Below are 20923 nucleotides of genomic sequence, written 5' to 3' on the forward strand. Positions count from 1 at the left end.
CAAAGGATGCTGTTGGCATATGATGCAGCAGGGGGCAGGTTGTTCAATAGGGCAGACTGGGAGCTGGTTTATCTGAGAAGAGCAGAAGAGAGAGCTTTAGAAGACAGAGAGTAGGCAGCTCTTAAGATCTGACCTTGGACCTGTGCGATTAGGAAGGGCAGGCTCTCCCCAAGGCATTTCTATTACGGAGTTAAACCCAGGTAAGCTGCCAGATTGACAGTGAGTGTTTCCTCAGAAGTTTCAACCAGGGATAGAGGGAAGACTGACAGGTCTCACGGAACACGGCTTTCTCAGGGATCCAGGAGGGTGAGTGAAATAGCCCAGGCTTGGGCTAGAGCTAAAGGTAAGGGTGCATGCCAGCCACAGAGCATGCACCAGGCTCCTAGATAATGACAGCAAACCGCATGTGGAGTGTCTGTTGCCATCGAAGCTGAGTCATGCTTTAGACAACGTCCCCTCCACAGAGCTTCGCCCCCAGCTCCCCAATGCTCTGAAAGAGCCCCGTGTGTGTGATGCTTCCGAAAAAGTATCTGCTTGTTTAGTACCTTGCTCTTAGACTCCAGTGCACACTCACGTGTCAATGCTTGTAGAAACCCTGGTGTAAGACTCCACCTGTCCCCGAGTTTCTCAAATGTGGTTGAGCAGTGAATCCCTTTGCCCTGTCCTGGCTGGGAGCAACACGCCGATAGAAAGCGCGGTCTGTAAATACCTAATAGGCAATTTTCAGAGAGTACACGTGAAGGGAGACTGCAGAGAAGAAGAAAGGCCACAGCTTCGGGGTCTATGAAGGAAAACCTTGACCCCTCCTGGAAACAAGTCACTTGCCGGTGAAAATAGGCCAGAGGCCTTTTGGTTCAAAACCGCTGTCCATGTATAGAGTGACCCACTGGTAGCTGAGGAGGGGTCAGTCACCCCATTAGCCCTTTGCTAAGCCATCTGGAACCTGACGTTGCCCCTTCGATTGTCAAGATGCTTCACTGGTCATTCTTACAGTCAACACAGGAAAGGTAAGTCTTACGTTCGCCCCAGTGTTAAGAACAAGACTAGGAAAAAACAAAACAAAACTGGATGGACTCTTTCCCAGCAGGGCTTGCTCACTCCTACACACAAACCACAGATGGCCAGGGCTTCCTCACAACCCAGGCTGTGCAGGCCAGGCACGCACGGGACGCTGGGAGGAGGTCCTTTCACCACCGGCCTGGGAACTGAAAGGGGCCAGGAGAAATGTTAGTTCAAAGATATTTTGGATTTTTTTAAAAATGTTGGGCCTTTTGTAACCTGTAATGGTTTGGGGGGGGGGGGGCGGCGCAGGGGGAATATGACAAAAACATTGGATAGGGTATTAGCTCCGTATTCAGAAAAGCACCATGTTATATTCAAGCTTCTGGTTTACAAGAAAATCAGCTGAAAATCTACAATAAGGTCTCTGTGAATACTATTCATTTTGCATAGAAACTCAATTCAATTGAGCGCCAGGCTATTGGCAAGGGTTATCTAGTTGTTGAAAGAGGAATTGCTAAGCTATAGAGACTATTAATCTTAAACTCTGATTAAAGAGATTCTGGTGGGAAGACAAACCTGAGCAACTAACAAATATTTTATTTCTAGGCTCCAAATAAATAATATTAAGTGGACTGGTCTATCTTCATGCAGCTTATAGAGGTATTTACAGTAGAAAAAAAAAAAAAAAAAAAGACTTGTTTCCTACTCCAAAAGACCAAAGAGAAGTAGAAGAATGAGGATTCTTTGGGTTTTATTTATGCTTAGTTTATTATCTCATTCTATCCCTATCATGTGTTTCAAGAGAGGGAGCCCAGCAGGGAGGGTGGCGATGGGGACCTGGGCTCTAGAGGGAGGACAGGGTCTGTTGCTGCTCAGTTGCAGTGCAGCGTGGGGCAGGTTACCTAACCTCACAGAATTCCCGTTTCATTGGCATTAACAGGGTAATGAGTATCAGATATACAACATGTCCTCAATAAGGGATCAATATTTTTAATGGTTACTATATTGGACAAAGATGATAAAGACGGAGGGTAGATCTGAAGATGAGGTTTAAGGAATTGGACATGAATCTTGAAGGGAAAGAATCAGGTGGGAAGGCTAAGAAAATAGTTTTAGAGTTTTGAAAGCCTACAAAATGATTTGATGAAGCTTTAGTTAATTTGGACACTATATGCTTTCTAATTCTGGTATTTTTTTAAACCTTCCTAGATGCTTAAATTAGGAATGCTTAAATTGCTTAGTATGATTAAGGAAAATAGTAGTGGTAGGATCCGGAGTCAGCAGACCTGACTTTTTCTTTTAAAATATCTTTTTATTGATTTCAGAGAAGAAGGGAGAGGGAGAGAGAGAAAAAAACATCAATGATGAGAAAGAATCATTGATCGGTTGCCTCCTACACACCACCCACTGGGGATTGAGCCCTTGACCAGGCATGTGCCCTTGACCAGAATCGAACCTGGGACCCTTCAGTCCACAGGTCGACGTTCTATCCACTGAGCCAAACCAGCCAGGGTAGCAGATCTGCCTATTAAGAAATTCTCTGCCGAAACCGGTTTGGCTCAGTGGATAGAGCGTCGGCCTGTGGACTGAAGGGTCCCGGGTTCGATTCCGGTCAAGGGCATGTACCTTGGCTGCGGGCACATCCCGGGTAGGAGATGTGCAGGAGGCGGCTGGTCGATGTTTCTCTCTCATCGATGTTTCTAACTCTCTATCTCTCTCCCTTCATCTCTGTAAAAAATCAATAAAATATATTTAAAAAAAAAAAAAAGAAAGAAATTCTCTGTGTTCAGAAAATAAATGCTTATTTTATGATACATATACAAGACTATTTTCTGTATAATGTTCTGACTGCAAAAGTTTGGAAACAATATGAACTGTTAAATTAATTAGGTGAGTCATCCAGTTATCAGAATACTGTGCAGCTTAAAGAATAATCAGTTACCTCTCATTAAAATGTGGAAAGACATACAGGGTTTATCAGTGTTTTTAAGAAACAAAGATCAGAGCATTGCATATAATATTCTACTTGTTGAGTAAAACTCAGGGGGTGGCGAGTATCTGTATTTCTATTTGTTGTGTAAACATAAACAAACTTTGGATGGAGGGGGAAGTAGAAGAGTGGTTGTTCCTGTGGGGCTGAGGCTGGGAAGACCCAGCAAAAGGCAGAAAAGGACTGAAGACACCTTTTCCCGATGTTCCATTTTACACCTTTTTACACTTGCTGTGTTTTTTAGCTAGATGTGATTTCTATTTAAAAACAAATTGAAAAAAGTGAATGCTTTAAAGGGATGTTATTCAGAGTTTAAATTTATGAAACAGATTGCTTTATCCTGACGCCAACTGGAGCTCACTTTAGATTAAGGATTGACTTCTGATTTGTGGAAAAGGTGGGTCAAGAGGGAATGGGGTCCATTTTGGAACATAATATACACCCAGGGCCCAGAGGTCGGAAGTGGGGTACACTGATGAGAGGTTTTAGAATCCAAATGGTGTGGTGGGGCACCTGCGCAGTGGGGAGGCATGTGAGGACGGGGGAAAGGGTTGTAAAGGGAAAGAGAAGGGCAAGAATCAATGCGAATACTGAGCAATTGTGCCTGGGTCCCTGGGAGTTACATTGCACTGAAAATCAGCTCAATGCTGACCTTGACAGGACTGCAGAGCCAGCAAGAGGACTTCATTAGCATCTGTGAAAACTCATTCAATAGCATGACACCAGGTAACGGGGTCCCATCACCCAATCCCGGTAGGAAACAGCGAGGGAGGACTGGGAGCAAGTGCCCAAGGATTCCTGCTGGGCCTCAGTACAGTTTCCTTGGCGTGAAGCGGAGCCATAAAATGGAGTGAGTGACAGCATGTCTTAACACCTGAGATACAGAGAAACTAGGAAAGAGAGGTAAGAAGGGGCCTTGTAGAAGGTCTCCCCAAACTAACATTTCTGAATTAGGGACCAGTATTGAAACGGGTAGGTGACAGATGAGGAGGACACAAGTGCAACAAGCCTGAGTCTTTCCAGAAGGTGCGGATCCTGGGGTCATTGCACACCTGCTTTCTGCATGATAGATTAACAACAGGTTGGGTCACCAAGCTGTTGATCAACACTGAAAATGCTGATCTCAGGAAGATCACAGATTGATTGCAAAATACTTCTATGAAGCCAAAAAAGAAAAACAACCTTATGCCTGGAGCAGCTTTTAATCGGACCGTGCTCTTGTAAGGGAAAAAAATATGTCCAATAGTGGTGTGGTCACTTGTCAACACCAGCCCTCCCCCCCCCCCCCCCGCCCGCCAATACATAGCAGTTACACATTATTTGCCTAAAATACTCATCATTTCAGGCATAAGTGAGTTTCTCTCATGGCTATGCAGAGTTACAACTCTTTACCAAGTCCCTCAGGATCAAATGATGGGAATGCCATAGAACTGTGGTAACCTCTCTGCTAGAAAATGCGCTGTCCCCCCAGAAGAAGAATGTACCCCCTTTCTGGCTTATTATCCGAGCTATGTATTACTTTATGAATCAGAGAAGTTCGGAGAGCTTTACATTGAGAAATAGGAAGCAGCTGGACATAAAACAGAAAGTGCCGTTTCGCAAGGGCCCTGATGCCCTCTTATTTAAATGTTGGGCTTAGGAAACATGATGGAGTTGTGGGCATTTATAGTCCCTGGGAGGAGGTCTCTGAACCCTGCACTGTTGGCATTTGGGGCTGGATACCTGTCGTGGGGAGCTGCCTTGTGCATTGTAGGGTGTGTGGCAGCGTCCCTGGCCTCTGCTCGGTAGATGCCAGTAGCACCCTCCTGCTGTGACAATGAAAAGTGCTCCCAGACATTTGCCAAATGTCCCCGGGGTATCAAAATCGCCCCCACGTGAGCATCACCACCTTAGGGTTTGGCTCATCTGTCCGTCTAACTCCTTAGGGGTAGTACAAGTGACACACCACCGTCCCATTCAACAGAAATGAAACCAAACTAAGGAAGTCAATGAAAAGATGATCATTAAGCGAAACCACGTATCAAATCAAATGCATGAGTTTGCCTCCACCCCCCAAGCCAGCCCTCCCTCTCAGAGCTCCCACACCAAAGCCAAACCATCCCAAAGAGGTGGTCACCCCCACAGCAGCTCGGGGATGGATCCTTCCTCATCACCAGCTTCCCCCTGGAGCGAAGATGCCTGCTGCTGGGGAAGCAAACGCACGAAGTAGAAACAAGAGGAGCACTTACTGTTCGCAGGAGCAGCTTTTCGGAATTTGGCCAGGTCCACGTGGGGGGGTCGGCTGGGCTTCGGTGGAGGGGGACCCAGGACAGCCAAGGGGGGCAGGGGCTTCTGCTTAGGGGTGGCGAGACTCTTGTCTCCCCTTTCCTTTTCCTGACCTTGGCCCCAGGGCCCGGCCATCGTCACCTTAGAAGGTGCCTTAGGGAGCAAGGCAGGCGGCTCCTCCTGGCTCATCTTGCCCAGGAACACGTTCTTAGCAGCATCCACCTTCCTGTCTTCTCTCCTGTCCTCAGCCTTTCTGGAGAGGCCCGGGGCTCCCCTGCTGGCAGCCGGCTTCAGGACCACTCCAGGGAAAGGTGAACTTGACGTCTCGCCTCCTTGGTCTTTCGTGTCTGGGTCTTCCCTCGCTGGCCTGAAAGAGCCTGTTTTGGACCTGATTCCTGCGGGGGCCGAGGGTCCTCTGAGTGGAGACGCGTTCTTAGTGGGGCTCTCGCCTTCGTGGGGGTCATCGAGACTGGGGGATGGCTTCGGGCCGAAGGGGGGTTTGGGGAAGAGGGGCTTGGGCTCCTGGTCTTGGGAGGCTGACACAAACTTGCCTTGCACCCCAGACAACTTAGGGAACACTGGCTTCTGCTCGCTTTCCTGGGCTGCAGGGGGAAACCTGGGCTTTGGGCCTGGTGGCTTTAGGTCGTGGTCTTGGTTGACACCACCGTGGAGCGACGGCTTGTTCCCAGGAGGCCGGGGAAACACGGGCTTGGCATCTTCTCTGGGCGGGTTGGGCTTGGGGCCGACGGGCCTCAGAAAGGCCGCTCTCCCCTCGGGATCTCTGGGGGCCGGGGATCCAAATCTTTGGCCCACTCCCGCGGGCTTCAGAAATGGGGGCTTGGGCTCCAGTTCCGGCTTCTCCTCAGGAGGAGGTTTCACCCCCAAAGGTGGCTTCGGGCCCCCAAACTTCGGCACATTGCTGGGTCCCGTCAGAGGGCTGGCATTTCCTTGGTTGTTGAAGAAGTTCTTTTTGGCTTGGAGTCCTGAGGGGGAATTCTGCCCGGTGACCTTGAAGGGTCGGCTGCTGGCCGAGACCTCCTCCGTGGGGTCGCCCACTGCGCTGAACTTCGCCATGAGAGACTTCACATCTGCTTTTCCATCCTACAAGCATGGGGAACAAAAACCAGTGAGAACAGCTCGCCCTTCACAGTTGAAAATGCTGCACTTGACAGGGTTTCCTGGTTTGAGGCCGGCGGTGCTGCTGATTGGGTAGCGAGATATTGTAACACTGGCCTTCCTCTATGGCAACATAAGTTGTGAGAGTTTCTGGAAGGGGGAGGGCGCGTGTGCGTGCACTTTTTGGGGTTGTCTGAGACTGACATGCTCATTTTTTGTTTGTCACAACTCATTGTTTCCCTTTCCTGCCACTGTTTCTCTCGCTAGCTTGTTGAATTTACCTTTCCCTTCGTGTTTGTCTACTTTATTTCACTCGAAAAAATATGGGAGTCTCTAACAAACGACTTCTTCCATATTTCACTGATGAGCCACTTAAATAGAAACTGCATTTAAAAAATGAAAGTAAGCCCGTGGGTTGCGTGTTTTCCGTGCATGGCCTTGTTCAGCATCTCTGTGGTTCGCAGGAGTTCTCTTGACCACCCACATTTCAGGTCAGTCTGCTAACAGGGAGACGTGGCAGAAATACCCACTCATTTTATGTGTAAGTAATAAAAAGAGTTTTCCTACTGACTTTTCTATTTCATGCTCATGATTTAACTGGAACCAGTCTAGTGGGCAGCGTGTGTTCCGTCCCAGGACTGGGCCTGTCTAGGGGACACAGGCTGGGGCACTCAGGGGAGGTGACAAGGATGCAGAGACTGGCTGGGAAGTCTCATGTCCTGACTTCTAGCTTCTCCGGTCCTGCCTCTTCTATAATGACACCGGTCACTCCTTCTCAGAGTGTCTGTCCTCCTTGTCTATTGCTTAGTAAAGAGAGCAGGCACTCAGCCTTCTCTGTGGGTAGAGTCCCACGTAATCTGGTAGAATTTATGGTGTGTTTGGTCTGTCTCTCAAAAGCAAGTTCTAGAATATTCTAGTTCTTTTAGAATATTTGAAAATCTGAAGCTTTAAAAAACACACACACACACATTGGAGATACACATGTGGCCATCACCATTTCTATTTCCGTGCTTTCAAATTCACCTAGAAAACGTTTTCTTCCTTCCCACCCATTGCCACACACCCAAGCACTTTTCATCTCCCAAGGGCCCACTTGAAAACCACAAAACCAGACCCTGTCCGGTTGGGGAGATTTGCTCTGTCCTCCTAACTGCTGTATCACTTCAGACACTTGTACATGTGATACAAGTGTGACTTCCTTTCATAATAGTAGGAACCATCGTGTAGTGTGTACATATGTGTGCTTGATTCTGAATCGTGCTTGTACCTGTGTGGCTCATCTCCTGCTTTGCGGGGATGGCAATACCTAACTCCATTTCCCAGGAAAGAAAAGTGAGGTTAAAACTGCAAGGGGACGTAGTGGAAAGATCATGAGAACTTGGTTGGAATCCTAGTTTATTAGTTGGGCCTCCGCGGCATCCTCTATAACATGGGGCTGATGACACAGACCTGCCGGAATTGTCATGCACAGTAGAGATGGAATTTGCCAAGTGCCTGCCTGGCCCACAGCAGGGGCTCATTAGATGGGAACTCTTATCATGAGGAATGTGAAGTAGCACATTCACGGACGCACAGCCAGGAACTGTGGGCAGAGGGATGCAGACTCAGGTTCCTTGAGGCTCCGAAACCCAGAACCTGTCTCATTCCTCTCTGTGTCCTCCAACACCTAGGCCCTGGCCAGGCTTTTCATACAGATTTGGGGAATGCAGGTGGGCACTGAGCTGAATCCTGTGAACAGTGATTTTCAAAGCAATGATGCCCTCAGCAGGAGTTTGTCTCCTGCCAAAATGCAGCCCGTGTGTATTTGCGGGTTGGGGGTAAGGAACCTGGGCAGGCGATGAAAACCAGATGAGAGAAATAGTTTCCAGCTTGAATTTTGCTCCTTTAGTTTACTACCCGATAGCCGAGTCTCTGAAAACATCATGTTTTCTACCTTGCCTCTCTTGAGCCCCATGATTCCCTCAGGTCCTCAGTCTATCCAATCGATCCCTGAAGGCCTAGACCAGGGAGAGTTTGGGTGTTGGGGGTGGGGCTGGGGGGGGGGAGGAGAAGACAAGTACTGCTCTGTGCCTCCAGGGAGATGGAAGCTGCAGAGAACTTCAAACCTGAGTACGAGCAGCATAAAGAAGTGTCAGCACCAGAATTTGCTCACCACCTGGAAGAAAGTCTGTTTCTGGGGAAGCATGCTTTCACTCTAGACTTACTCTAGGTCAGTGATGGCGAACCTATGACACGCGTGTCAGAGGTGACACGCGAATTCATTTTTTTGGTTGATTTTTCTTTGTTAAATGGCATTTAAATATATAATATAAATATCAAAAATATAAATCTTTGTTTTACTATGGTTGCAAATATCAAAAAATTTCTATATGTGACACGGCACCAGAGTTAAGTTAGGGTTTTTCAAAATGCTGACACACCGAGCTCAAAAGGTTCGCCATCACTGCTCTAGGTCTATAACTTGTTCTAGATTTTGTAACAAGAGGCCGCAAGGCAGAGTGGTTAATAACACAGGCTTAGGAGCCAGACCGGCTGGGTTTGAATCTTCCTAACTATTTAATCTAGGGCAAGGAACAGAAATTCCCTGGGCCTTCATCTGCTCACCTCTGTTGTGGGAATAAGGCCCTGTGATAGGGTGGCTGTTAGGAAGAATAAATAAAGTAATATTCATAAATACATGGAAGAGTGCCTGGTACATAGGAGGGTTTGCTCTTTTTATGCAGCAAGTCAAGCTGTAGAAATCACCTAGTTCACCTCCTCCTCCGGGTCGGTGAGGGACAGAAACCAAGGGATTTAAGTGAGTTCCTACTTAGTGCTAGCAACTTCACATCTCGAATTTCATGGGGGAAACCCCAGGAAAACACACTAACCCATTGTCCCACGTCCTGGTTTTAATTTAGAAAATATGGGAGTGGTTGATTTGCCATTGGAACTTGTCTCAGATGTCAAGCCAGGCCCAGGAGGCAGGTCAGCGTCTTGTTTAATGACACAGGCTCTGGGATCATCGACTTGGCTTAAAACCTTGACTTTCCCACTTACTAGCCATGCGATTTACCTACTAAGCTGTCTTCACCCATAAGATGCAAATAATCACCGTATCTATTTCTTACAGGGTTTGTTTTTCAAAAGAGGATTGCATGGGTTATTGTGTGTAATGTTATGCAATCAAGAATTGCTTGTCTGCCATCATTGTATTTTCTAATTCACCAGGCACATAACATCATTTCCTTCAGGTGACCATGTTGTAAAGTTATAGTTGTTACTGTTATGTCCTAATTTTAATTATAACTGAGGCAAATACTGCTGGATAACATAATAGAGTTAGTATGTTTGAGTTTAGTTTATGCACATTCTGAAACCTTTCACTGGATGTTGAAGGATAGGTTAAGAAAGAGCAAGTTCTTATGTTGTTACTGAAGAAATGGTAACAACACCTGAACTTACTAATATGTCGGGCAAATCAAGTAGCCTGGATTTACAACTATTTAATCACTTATACTGACTGCTTAGCTTTAGAGGTTATTTTGTAATTATCACTGTTAATAAGTTTATTAGATAAAATTTTAACACCCAGATTAACCATTAATCATTAATCGGAACAATATTAGCCAGATTTCTTCCTTAATGATAGAAAGTCAAACATGATTTAACTTTTTTTTTTGACATTCTCCTATCTTGACTTCATTGTAGGTTGAACATTCATTTCATTTTCTAGGGCTCTTTTTACTTAGAAAATAGGGTGGGAACAATGTATAATTGTATAACAGTGATATGAAGACACCTTATCAATGTTTGCTTTTTATTTTTTAAATATATTTTATTGATTTTTTACAGAGAGGAAGGGAGAGAGATAGAGAGTTAGAAACATCGATGAGAGAGAAACATCGACCAGCTGCCTCCTGCACACTTCCTACTGGGGATGTGCCCGCAACGAAGGTACATGCCCTTGACTGGAATCGAACCTGGGACCTTCCGGTCCGCAGACCGACGCTCTATCCACTGAGCCAAACCAGTTAGGGCAATGTTTGTTTTTTAAAAATAATATATTTTTTATCTTTTCAATTCCAGTTGACATATAATATTATATTAGTTTCAGGTATACAACATAGTGACTAGCCATTATATAACTTACAAAATGATCACTCTAATAAGTCTAGTACCCACCTAACACAAACACAGTTAGTACAAAATTATTGACTATATTCTCTGTGCTGTACTTTATGTCTATGTGACTATTTTTATAATTGCCAATTTGTACAAAAAGTCTGCTTTTCATTTTTTTATAATAGAGTATACTCTAAAACCTATAAATAAAAACTAAATAATATGAAGGCTACAACTAGAGATTGTTTTTAAAGTTTCTTATCTTCAAAAGTCTCATTTTTGTAGAGCGTCATTTTGTAAAGGAAATAAAAACATCCATGGGTCGTGGCTACTGAATGAATATAAAATAACTTTGAAGCCTGAGTTCACCCCTTAAGTTGTGTTTGTGTCACTTTTGTCATTAAAGCATGAGGAGAACGGGCCGTGCTATGGGTGCTGTTATTTTCCCTGAGGAAAGAGGGAAGACAGGGAGTACATAACCTGGAGTCCCTTTACCCAAGCTACTGAATTATTCCCACTATGAGGGCTGAGGCATGGGGATAGACTGTATTCTTGTTCTAACTAGCCTGGCACTTAGACTTTTTTACCTTTTCCAGTACTGTGACACAGTCTGCATACATAGCTGGACATTTATCAAACATCCAGACAACCTGACTACCCCTTGAAGGACTCACCTAACCAGGCCATCTGTCATCCATTGTCCAGACCACTGGCCATGACCAGAGCTCCTGGTACCCATCCTCAAGACCAGCGGTCGCCAACTGGTGGTCTGTGAGGTCCGAAAGGTTGGCGACCGCTGCTCTAGACCACCTGGCATCCCTCATCCAGACTGACTGACATCTGACTGATCACTGTCCTGGACCCATCTCAGGCTAATAAATGCAGGACTGATTATTCTCAAGAATGCACTTTTTACAGTAAAAACTGTTGGAGAAATGATTTCCTAAGCTTCTTAAAGAGTGTTGAACCCCAGTCACGGATCTATGTTTACGAACTCTCTGCCTAACAGTCTCGACTCCATGGCGAACGCTCTGTGAAGGATTCCAGTTGGCTGAGCCTTTGAGGCTGGAGACAGCACCAGGCCCCTCTTCAAGAGGATGTGGGAACATGCCTCTCACCACAAATTGTGTTGTTGGGGCAGGAGCAGGCTGCTGCCGACTGGGCCAGGGCACAGGCAGGAGGAGCAGGTGGCGGAGGCGGCAGGATTGGCCCTGGTTGTGACAACCCGTGACCTGTGAGCGTGGAGATGGAATGGCAGGCAACCCCAGCGGCCAGCTCTGTGCTCTCAAGTGTAACGCAGGAAGGAGAAAACACCTGGCAGAGCTCAGAGGGGGGTCTCTCTGGGAGCCATGTGCTCGGGGTTCCCTCAGGAAATGGCCTGAGAAAACCTCTGCAGATGTCCCTGCGTTACCATCATGCCCTGCGTGTTAGCTCAGGCACCTGCTCCTCTAACCCTTTCCTGGCTCCTTCTGGGTTCTCTCTTCTGGGGTAGATTGAAATGAGAAAGCAAGATGGTTCAGCAAGTGGTTAGCTTAGATCAGCGGTTCTCAACCTGTGGGTTGCGACCCCTTTGGGGGTCGAATGACCCTTTCACAGGGGTCGCCTAAGACCATCAGAAAACACATATATAATTACATATTGTTTTTGTGATTAATCACTATGCTTTAATTATGTTCAATTTGTAACAATGAAAATACATCCTGCATATCAGATATTTACATTACGATTCATAGCAGTAGCAACACTACAGTTATGAAGTAGCAACGAAAATAATTTTATGGTTGGGGGTCACCACAATATGAGGAACTGTATTAAAGGGTCGCAGCATTAGGAAGGTTGGGAACCACTGGCTTAGATGGTGATGGCCCACCTTGCGCAGACTGCGTCACCTTGAACTCTCACGTGTACTGATCAGTTAGGCTTTTGTGTACACTCTGTCTTTAAAGACCAAGAGCTTGAAAGTCACCATCATTATACAAATTGTAGCCTTTTCTGCCTGGTTATCCCACCAAATTGCTTTTGCACACAGTGTTGACTTTGATGGCTTATGCATAAATGGATGAGGAAGTTAATGTGACTTTGTATGTGTTTCTGGAGTTTGTTTTGCTATAAGTTTTTGGCTTCTTGATGCTGATGGAATGGTGACAGGATGTAGAGAGTACAGAACACCAAAAACAGTCCTGAAACCACTTATTTTTGTTATTCTGTTTTTATATAATTTTCCAGCAAATTTAATTTATATTTGCTTAGGATATAATTCACTTACCCTGCATTAATTAAATATACCAAATTGGAGGAGAGTCATTTAGATTTTGACTAGTGAACATGGAGATAATTGAAAATTGTCTTCATCGATATCTTACTAATGACTTACTTGGATGTGAGGGTAATATTTAACGTATACACGCCATAATATAAGTCCTGTCATTTTCCCTGTACTTCCAACTTTGTCACCTCAAAGAGATCTTAATTTCATCTACTACTTCTTGCACTTAGTCTATTTTCATAATATGAAGCAGCAAAAGAAAACTCACTTTGCTAAAAACATGACATTTGAAAACAAAAATTTTTGATGGCAGAGAGATACTGTTTGACATGGAAAATAAAAATATTATGTTCCCTTTTTTTTCAGCACCCAAATCCCTCTGAACCCACATCAACACACACACACACACACACACACACACACACACACACACACTCACACACCAGTCGGGGCAGCAAGTTCCGTCTGTCCTTGACGAGAAGTTAGAAACTGAAAGTGTATGGTCTGCATGGAGCAGGGTGGGGGCAGGGGTATGAGGCGCTGTGGGGTTTTCTAGAGACTTCCTTCCCAGCATGTGAAAAGTCCTGTGTGAGGAGAACAGCTTAGAAGAGGAAGACTCAACAAATGAATCAAGATAGGTGGCAGCTGCTTGTCAGTGCGGGATCCACAGCTGGACGTGAGGAAAGTAAAAACTGGACAGTAGAAATGGAGGATTATGGAAGATTCCACAAAGAGAGACAGATACTATTTTGGAAACTCACTCCACAGAATATGATGATGTTAAACCCTCGCTCTAACTTCCTCCATTCCCACTCTACCTCTTCTCCTTTTACTCTTTGAAGATACTGCATTCAGTATTGAGTAATCAGGGTTAAAAACATAGTCACCTCACACCTCTGACCTCACTGTTTCTCCCCTATAAGTCATAGCAACAAGACTCCACCATGAGACAAGCAAGTTTGCTCATCTCTCGCATCATGGCTCTTTACTGTGGGTTGCACCGTTTCTCATTAAAGTTGTGATGTTCAAAATTTCTAGCCTTTCGTGGTGTATATCCTGTTCTCAGCACCTAGCCTCCCTTTTCCCACGCCCCCTCACCTTTCCCAGGTGCATGACGGCTTCAGCTACTCTGGGTCTTCACTATCCACTCATTTCTTCTGAGGGTGCTGTGACTCCTAGCTCCGGTGTGTGGCACTTTGCCACTAGCTAGTGTAAAGTCTGTGTTTTATTAAGATCACTTATTCCCAGGGTACAATGACCTCAACAGTCTGCCCCCCAAACATGTGCACTTGTATAGTTAGCAAAAAATTCTGGAGTTTGGTATTATGCACTTACAAGGGGCCCAGTGCACAAATTTGTGCACCTTGAAAGGAACTGTGGGCCACGAGGCTGCTGTGGGCACAGGGGCAGTGGTTGTGAGCGGCGGCTCCAGCGCCAGCAGCAGGTGCGAGCACCAGGCAGGACCGTGGCACGGGAGCAGAGAATTTTCAGTAACCACCAGAAGCTCACCCAGATGACAGTGACCGGCGCCCCGCCTTGGTCTGGTGCCCCCGCTCACCTGCTCCACCATCCTGCTGAGGCTGATGCCCGCCATGTTCCACCCTCTGCCGCCTGCTGCTGATGCCCACCATATTCTGCACTGCCCCCTGGTGGTCAGTGCACGTCATAGTGACCGGTTGTTCCGGTTGTTCAGTTGTTTAGTTGTTTCACTGTTCGGTATATTTGCATATTCGCATTTATTTATATAGGATTGCTAATTTTATTATTAGAGCTATTATTCACTTTTTAAAAATCTTCCCCCCAGGATATTTTTTTCCATTGATTTTTAAAAATAGTGGAAGAGAGAGGGAAAGACAGAGAAATATCAATGTGAAAGAAATACATTGATTGGTTGCCTCCTGCATGTGCCCTGACCAAGGCCCAGGCTTGGGAGGAGCCTGCAACCAAGGTATGTGCCTTTGACCAGAATCGAACCCAGGACCCTTCGGTCTGCAGGCCGATGCTCTATCCACTGAGCCAAACTGGCTAGGGCTGCTAATCACATTTTCAAACAAAATTTTATATACAGTATCTCATTGGGTTGTCCCAAAGCCTGGTTATTTCTTATTTTGATAGAAGGCTAAACTAAGTGCAAGCATGTGGTAGGAAGGAGAATTGAACCTAGGTTTTCTGACTCTAAATTCTGTGTCAATTATCCATAGAAATCATGCCTTTCTTTTTTTCTTGTATAGTTACTATTTTGAATTTAAAATCTTTTAATAGTTTCCCTCTGATCCAAAACATTTTCTGTTAACCCTAGTAATTGACCTTCTGTCCAAGAATCCCTAATCGTTGTAGGTGATGTGTTAACATTTTTGTTTTTCACATGGAGGTGATCATAACAGATCTGAGCTAAGCAAGAAAACAGAGCAAGAGCAGGGGACAGAGTGGGGCTTAAGCCGAAACGTCCGATTGACTTTGAAACATCACAGGCATTCTGGAAAGGGGAACAAGTAAGAGAAGACAAACAATTCTGCTTGCTTTTTTGATGATTGGTCTATGGTTGCTGCAGGGGTGGGATATGTAAGCAGACAACTATATTAAGTTTCTTTTCCCCTAAACTATCCACTGAGGCAGTGAGATGATTTATCCAAACAGCATTTCAGAGGCCTAGGGCCCCATTCAGGTTCAGCCATTGTCACCCTGGGATGGTGTTTATTGTTCTCCTGGCTTTAGCTTGGAACTCATTACCAGAGGGAGGCTGAGGGTGTGAACCAATATGACTCGGGAATGAGGCTATGATTTGGGAAGGTCCATGGCAAAAATGAGGTAGATGGCAATGCATTCATATAAAATAAACTTTTCTGTCCAGATGATAGACAAGCAAAAAAAAAAAAATTAAAAAAAAATGTTCACATCTATGGTTAATTCAAAGAATAGAATAAAAAATGAAAAAAAAAACCCACAAATCCCTTCCTGTTCTGTAATTTTCTAAATACTAAATGGTGTTCTAAGAATAAAAATACCACAGGGATTTACCTCTTGTTTTAAAATAATTTTCCTTTTAATTAAACAGGCAAATTTTTATGTTATGGATATTTTACCATAATACAAACCAAACATTTAGAAAAAAATAGATTACTATTTTTTGGAGAATTATTAAGTTAAATGAAAATGCTGTAAATAATAAAATTGTTTCAATATTTTCCCATGGTGATATGTTTTCTTTCTTTTTGTCTGAGTTATAGTGATTGGTAAATACAATGGCAGTGACTCAAAAAGGAGGAGAAAATAGCATTTCAATAAGATCATGCTTATAGATGAACATATTATTGTCCAGAAATATGTTCATTTCACTCAAATATTTTTTTAAAACTTTTATACCATTTTAAATGACTTAAGTGTGGCTAAAATACAACAATGGGTCAATGCCAAATTTCTAATATGAATAAAAACAATAAAAAACTCTACTGCACTGACCCAATTCATCTTGCTTTATTCTTCAAAGGGTTTCTTTATAGAGAATCACCAGCCCAGCCAGCTATGGCTACTGTTGAAAGGGCGTGGCATCCCATGGTGTATTCAGCTAACAAAAATGATTAAAAACCTGGATCCTCTAGGATCCTGGATCTGTCTTGCTCTGATCCTCATATTTTTATTTGATCTGCCTCTTGCTCCAACAGTATTTGGACGGAACAGACCCAGGGACACCTGACCACCCTCCAGCGTCTTTCCAGTCATCACCTTCAGAACCTTCTCAGCCATCCTCAGAACCAGCCAATCTTTCTTTCTTTCTTTCTTTCTTTCTTTCTTTCTTTCTTTCTTTCTTTCTTTCTTTCTTTCTTTCTTTCTTTCTTTCTTTCTTTCTTCCTTCCTTCCTTCCTTCCTTCCTTTCTCTCTCTCTCTCTCTCTCTCTCTCTCTCTCTCTCTCTCTCTCTCTTTCTTTCTTTCTACATTAACTTCTTATTGTCAAACAACCATGAGCTCCCAAATTTGTCAGAATTATTCCACGGAGGTGGAGGCTGCCATCAACCACCTTTCCAACCTGCATCTGTGGGCCTCCCACACCCACTTCGCTCTGGGCTTCTCTTTCCACAGTGACAATGTGGCTTTGGAGGGTGGGGGCCACTTCTTCTGTGAGTTGGCAGAGAAGAGGGAAAGGGCGCTGAGTATCTCTTAACTATGCAAAACCTGCCCTGGTGGTTTGGAATAACAGGGTAAACGAATGTATTTTGAATAGTCTATTTTGCAGTGAAGATAGGGAAAGCAGAGGATATGGCAGAGTTATCTTCAGGGGAAATTTTCCATGCTCTCTGACCCAACCCATCTTTGGCTCAGTGGATAGAGTGTCAGCTTCCCCACTGAAGGGTGGTGGGTTTGATTCCAGTTAAGGGCATGTACCTCGGTTGCAGGCTCAGCCCCAGTCAGGGAAAATGCAGAAGGAAACCAATCGATGAATCTCTCTCACAGTGATGTTTCTCTCTCTGTCTCTCTTCCCCCTCCCTTTCTCTCTCTAAAAATCAATGGAAAAAATATCCTCTAGTGAGGATTAACAACAACAACAAAAAAGATGCAAAACCAGCTCGGTGCCTGCATCCTCTTCCCGGATGTGCTAAAGCCTCCCCAAGATGAGTGGGTAACACTCAGGACGCTAGGGAAGCCGCCATGGCCTTGGAGAGGAACCTGAGCCCGTTCCTTTTGGAGCTGCAGGCCCTGGGTTCTGGCCCCACAGACCCTCAGCTCTGTGACTTCCTGCAGAACCACTTCCGTCTTTCATAAGAGGAGTGATACCCGACTCACCTCCGCAGGTTGCTGGCCCCCAGGCTGGGCTGGGCCAGTATCTCTTAGAAAGGCGCACCCTCAAGTGGACCAGGAGCCTTCGGAGCCCAGAGCCTTTGAGGGGCCCTCTGCATCTCCTGGTGTCTGACTTTTGCCTGAGCCACTCCCCAAAACCACTAGCCATTATTTTAACCACCCTGGAGCCATCTCCCATGCATTGGACCAAATGGAACCAGTAAAGCTTTCTGCAGCAAGAAGAAGAAGAAGAAGAAGTAGAAGAAGAAGAAGAAGAAGAAGAAGAAGAAGAAGAAGAAGAAGAAGAAGAAGAAGAAGGAGGAGGAGGAGGAGGAGGAGGAGGAGGAGGAGGAGGAGGAGGAGGAGGAGGAGGAGGAGGAGAGAAGAAGAAGAATGGAAGGAAGGAAGGAAGGAAGGAAGGAAGGAAGGAAGGAAGGAAGGAAGGAAGGAAGGAAGGGAAGGAGAAGGAGGAAGATAATCAAATGGGCCTTAAAGGTAGACCCATTTTATTTGGGAGCATTACCTTAGAATCATAGTGTTTGAGAAAGAAAAACTCCCTGAACATCAGTGAACTCAAGCTCTTCATTTTACAGGGAAGGAAACAGGGTAAGTGACCTATGCGGTCACACAGCTCCTTAGTGGCAGCACAGGAATCTGGGTCTCCTTGCGCAGCCACTGGGCTTCCCACTGCCCTGTGCTGCATGACCCGTGTGGTCACAGCTTCTACTGCAACTGTTTCCCAGGCACAGTCCCACCAATAGCAGAGGGCTCCGAGGATGCCTTCTGGGCGCCGAGCCCGCAGCAAACCATGAAGAGGTTATTACTCTTATCTCCACTTTACAGATACAGGAACCAAAGCGTGGGGCGGCGCAGTCATTCACCCAAGACCCACAGCTGGTGAGTGGCAGAGCCCCTGTTCAAACTCCGATCTTGAGTCTGGAGCCACAGTCTTAACCACAACCCCTGGGACTGCAGCCTAAACCAGGCCAGTGCGCCACCGTCCTCCACCCACACTCTTGTTCTTAGAATGTCACCTAGAGGCAGCTTCTGCTAACACACCAAACAAACGGAATATTCTGCCTACTTCCCCTGACCTCTCTCTCTTGCTGACATGGATACCGAGGGAGGGAAAACACGATTTTTCAGGCACATTAGGACTAGAAAAAGCTTCAAAGCAATCGCCTGCTCTTAGCATCCAGACCACTAGGTGGCAGTGTGACTGCCCCCTGAGGCGGCCATAACTTTCAAGGCTATAGAATTTGCCCAGAAACCAGCCTTTCTGAGCTCGGAATCCAGGGAAGGGGGCCCTGGATGTGGGCAGGAGCCAGGGAGCATTTGAAGCCCAACAGTGGTTAAACACACAAGTGGGCAGCGCGGATCTGAGCCTTTAAAATAATTTCCCAGGAGACAGGAAACTTCCCAGGCTTTCCTCTTTGAAATAGAAGGCTGACTACTCCAGGGTGTCCCTTCAATACAGCTCAGTTCCTCTGACACTCATGTTCACCTTTCACAGAGCATTTTTAAGATGTGGTTTTATTGGAAAGAACAGCCCTCTCCCCCTCCCCTATCATTCATCATTAATTTCTTGGGGCATTAGAATATTTGAAGTTTGTGCCTCACCTGGTAGATTGATCTAAGTCAGTGGTTGGCAAACTCATTAGTCAACAGAGCCAAATATCAACAGTACAACGATTGGAATTTCTTTTGAGAGCCAAATTTCTTAAACTTAAACTATATAGGTAGGTACATTGTTATTAACTTAATTAGGGTACTCCTAAGCTGGCCTTTGCTAAAAATGTCCTCAATCTGATTGAGGTACGTTCGCTGATGTCGACCCCTTCCAACTCTCCCATCCACACTCGTCTTGTATACTTGTTTCGTCTATATCCTTTCGCTCATCCTCTCTATATGTCCAAACCATCTCAACATACCTTTCTCAATCCTCGACACTACATCTTCTTTCACTCCACAATGTTCCCTAAAATTAACTTAATAAACTTTACTTAAAGTTTTAAGTCAACTTCGCACTGTACGTGCGCGCCCGCACGTGGTATTTTGTGGAAGAGCCATACTCAAGGGGCCAAAGAGCCGCATGTGGCTCGCAAGCCGCGGTTTGCCGACTACTGGTATAAGTGAAACCTCTCCTGACAGCCTCGGCATGGGGCAGAAAAGCACAGGCATGACTTTGCCTGTGTTCACAGACCCATCTATTTTCCTACACAGAATGATCTCTCTGATGACAAAATATTAAAAATGGCCAATATTAATGATCTCTAGTATTATATGTTATCACACAATGAATGTATGTAATTTTTACACTTACAACGGCTCTCTGAGGTTAGTGCTCTTATTATCCTCATTATTTTAGAGGAGGAAACTGAGGCACAGAGAGGTCAAGTGACTCCCCCAAAGTCACACAGCTGGTAGGAGGCAGAATCAGAGCTCCCTCCTCTTCTTTTAATCACCTTTTAGTCAAAAGGGGGGGGGGGCAGGACAAGACCTTGTGAATTCTTTAGAAGAGGCAGCAATTTATACAAGAGAGCCAAAGGTTCTAACCAAATGTGGGAGTTACTGCTGCTCTGAAATATTTCCCGAGAGGATTTGCAGCCCTCTGCTATCCATTGTCCTGGTTTCCTGGGATTCCAGTGAGAAGGCGGGGTTGATGGCAGCAGCGTAGCCCCTCTTTTCGTCTGTGTAGAAATTTCCCATGAATCCCCACCCCCTGCCAGATCTTAAGGTCCGGGGGAAATAGAAACTTGCTCCTTCTCATCAGAAAAGATGGATGAGCACAGGCTGTCAGAAGCAGGATGAAGCAAGTGGTCTGTGCCCAATGGGATTCTGTGTCTGGCTTGGGGCAAGCCTTCATCTCATCCCAGCGGCACCAGAGGGTGGAATAGGAACACGTGAGGGGCCCTATCCAGTTACAAAGCGGCAGATGACACACTTTTATCTGCTGATCACCCTTCTGCTACAATGCGGCTGGGTTTTCCTGCCTGACTTCCGCCTCTCCTGCTCTCTTCCAACTGAACGTGCCTTTCTTTTAGCTTTTCCAGCCAGCAAAAGCCTGTGTCGCCCGAATTTTGGCGGGGGGCACCTTCTCCTGCTGTAAAGAAAATGGCACATTTATTTGAGTGATGAACTCTGGGCATAGCTGTGACCTGACTCTCCCCCAATGAGGTGAGAGCGGCGCCTCGTTCAGCGCCTCCTCCTTGGGCCTTGTGGCGGGCACCCTCCTCACTTTAAGATGAGGGGGTCTGCTCATCACAGGGAATCCCAGGACTGGAGGCCCATTCTGAGGATTGTCTCTCGCATCTCCCCGGCGCATGTTTGTTATCCTCGCGACCTTCTCTTAAGTTGATTTAGACAAGAAAAGTCCTATATGACATCAGGAAATTGAGCAAGAAGGA

At 45.6% G+C, this 20923-nt stretch overlaps 1 protein-coding gene across 1 annotated transcript in view; it reads right to left on the minus strand.

Moving 5' to 3' along the window:
- Positions 1-20923, minus strand: part of FYB1 (FYN binding protein 1) — a 132355-nt gene that overhangs the window by 73619 nt on the left and 37813 nt on the right. Inside the window, exon 2 of the mRNA XM_006090135.3 lies at positions 5221-6358. Within this exon, the coding sequence (XP_006090197.1) occupies positions 5221-6358 (1138 nt within the window). The remainder of the gene's footprint in view (positions 1-5220; positions 6359-20923) is intronic.

The sequence above is a fragment of the Myotis lucifugus genome, unplaced genomic scaffold (assembly GCF_000147115.1).
Source record: "Myotis lucifugus unplaced genomic scaffold, Myoluc2.0 scaffold_68, whole genome shotgun sequence".
Lineage (NCBI taxonomy): Eukaryota > Metazoa > Chordata > Mammalia > Chiroptera > Vespertilionidae > Myotis > Myotis lucifugus.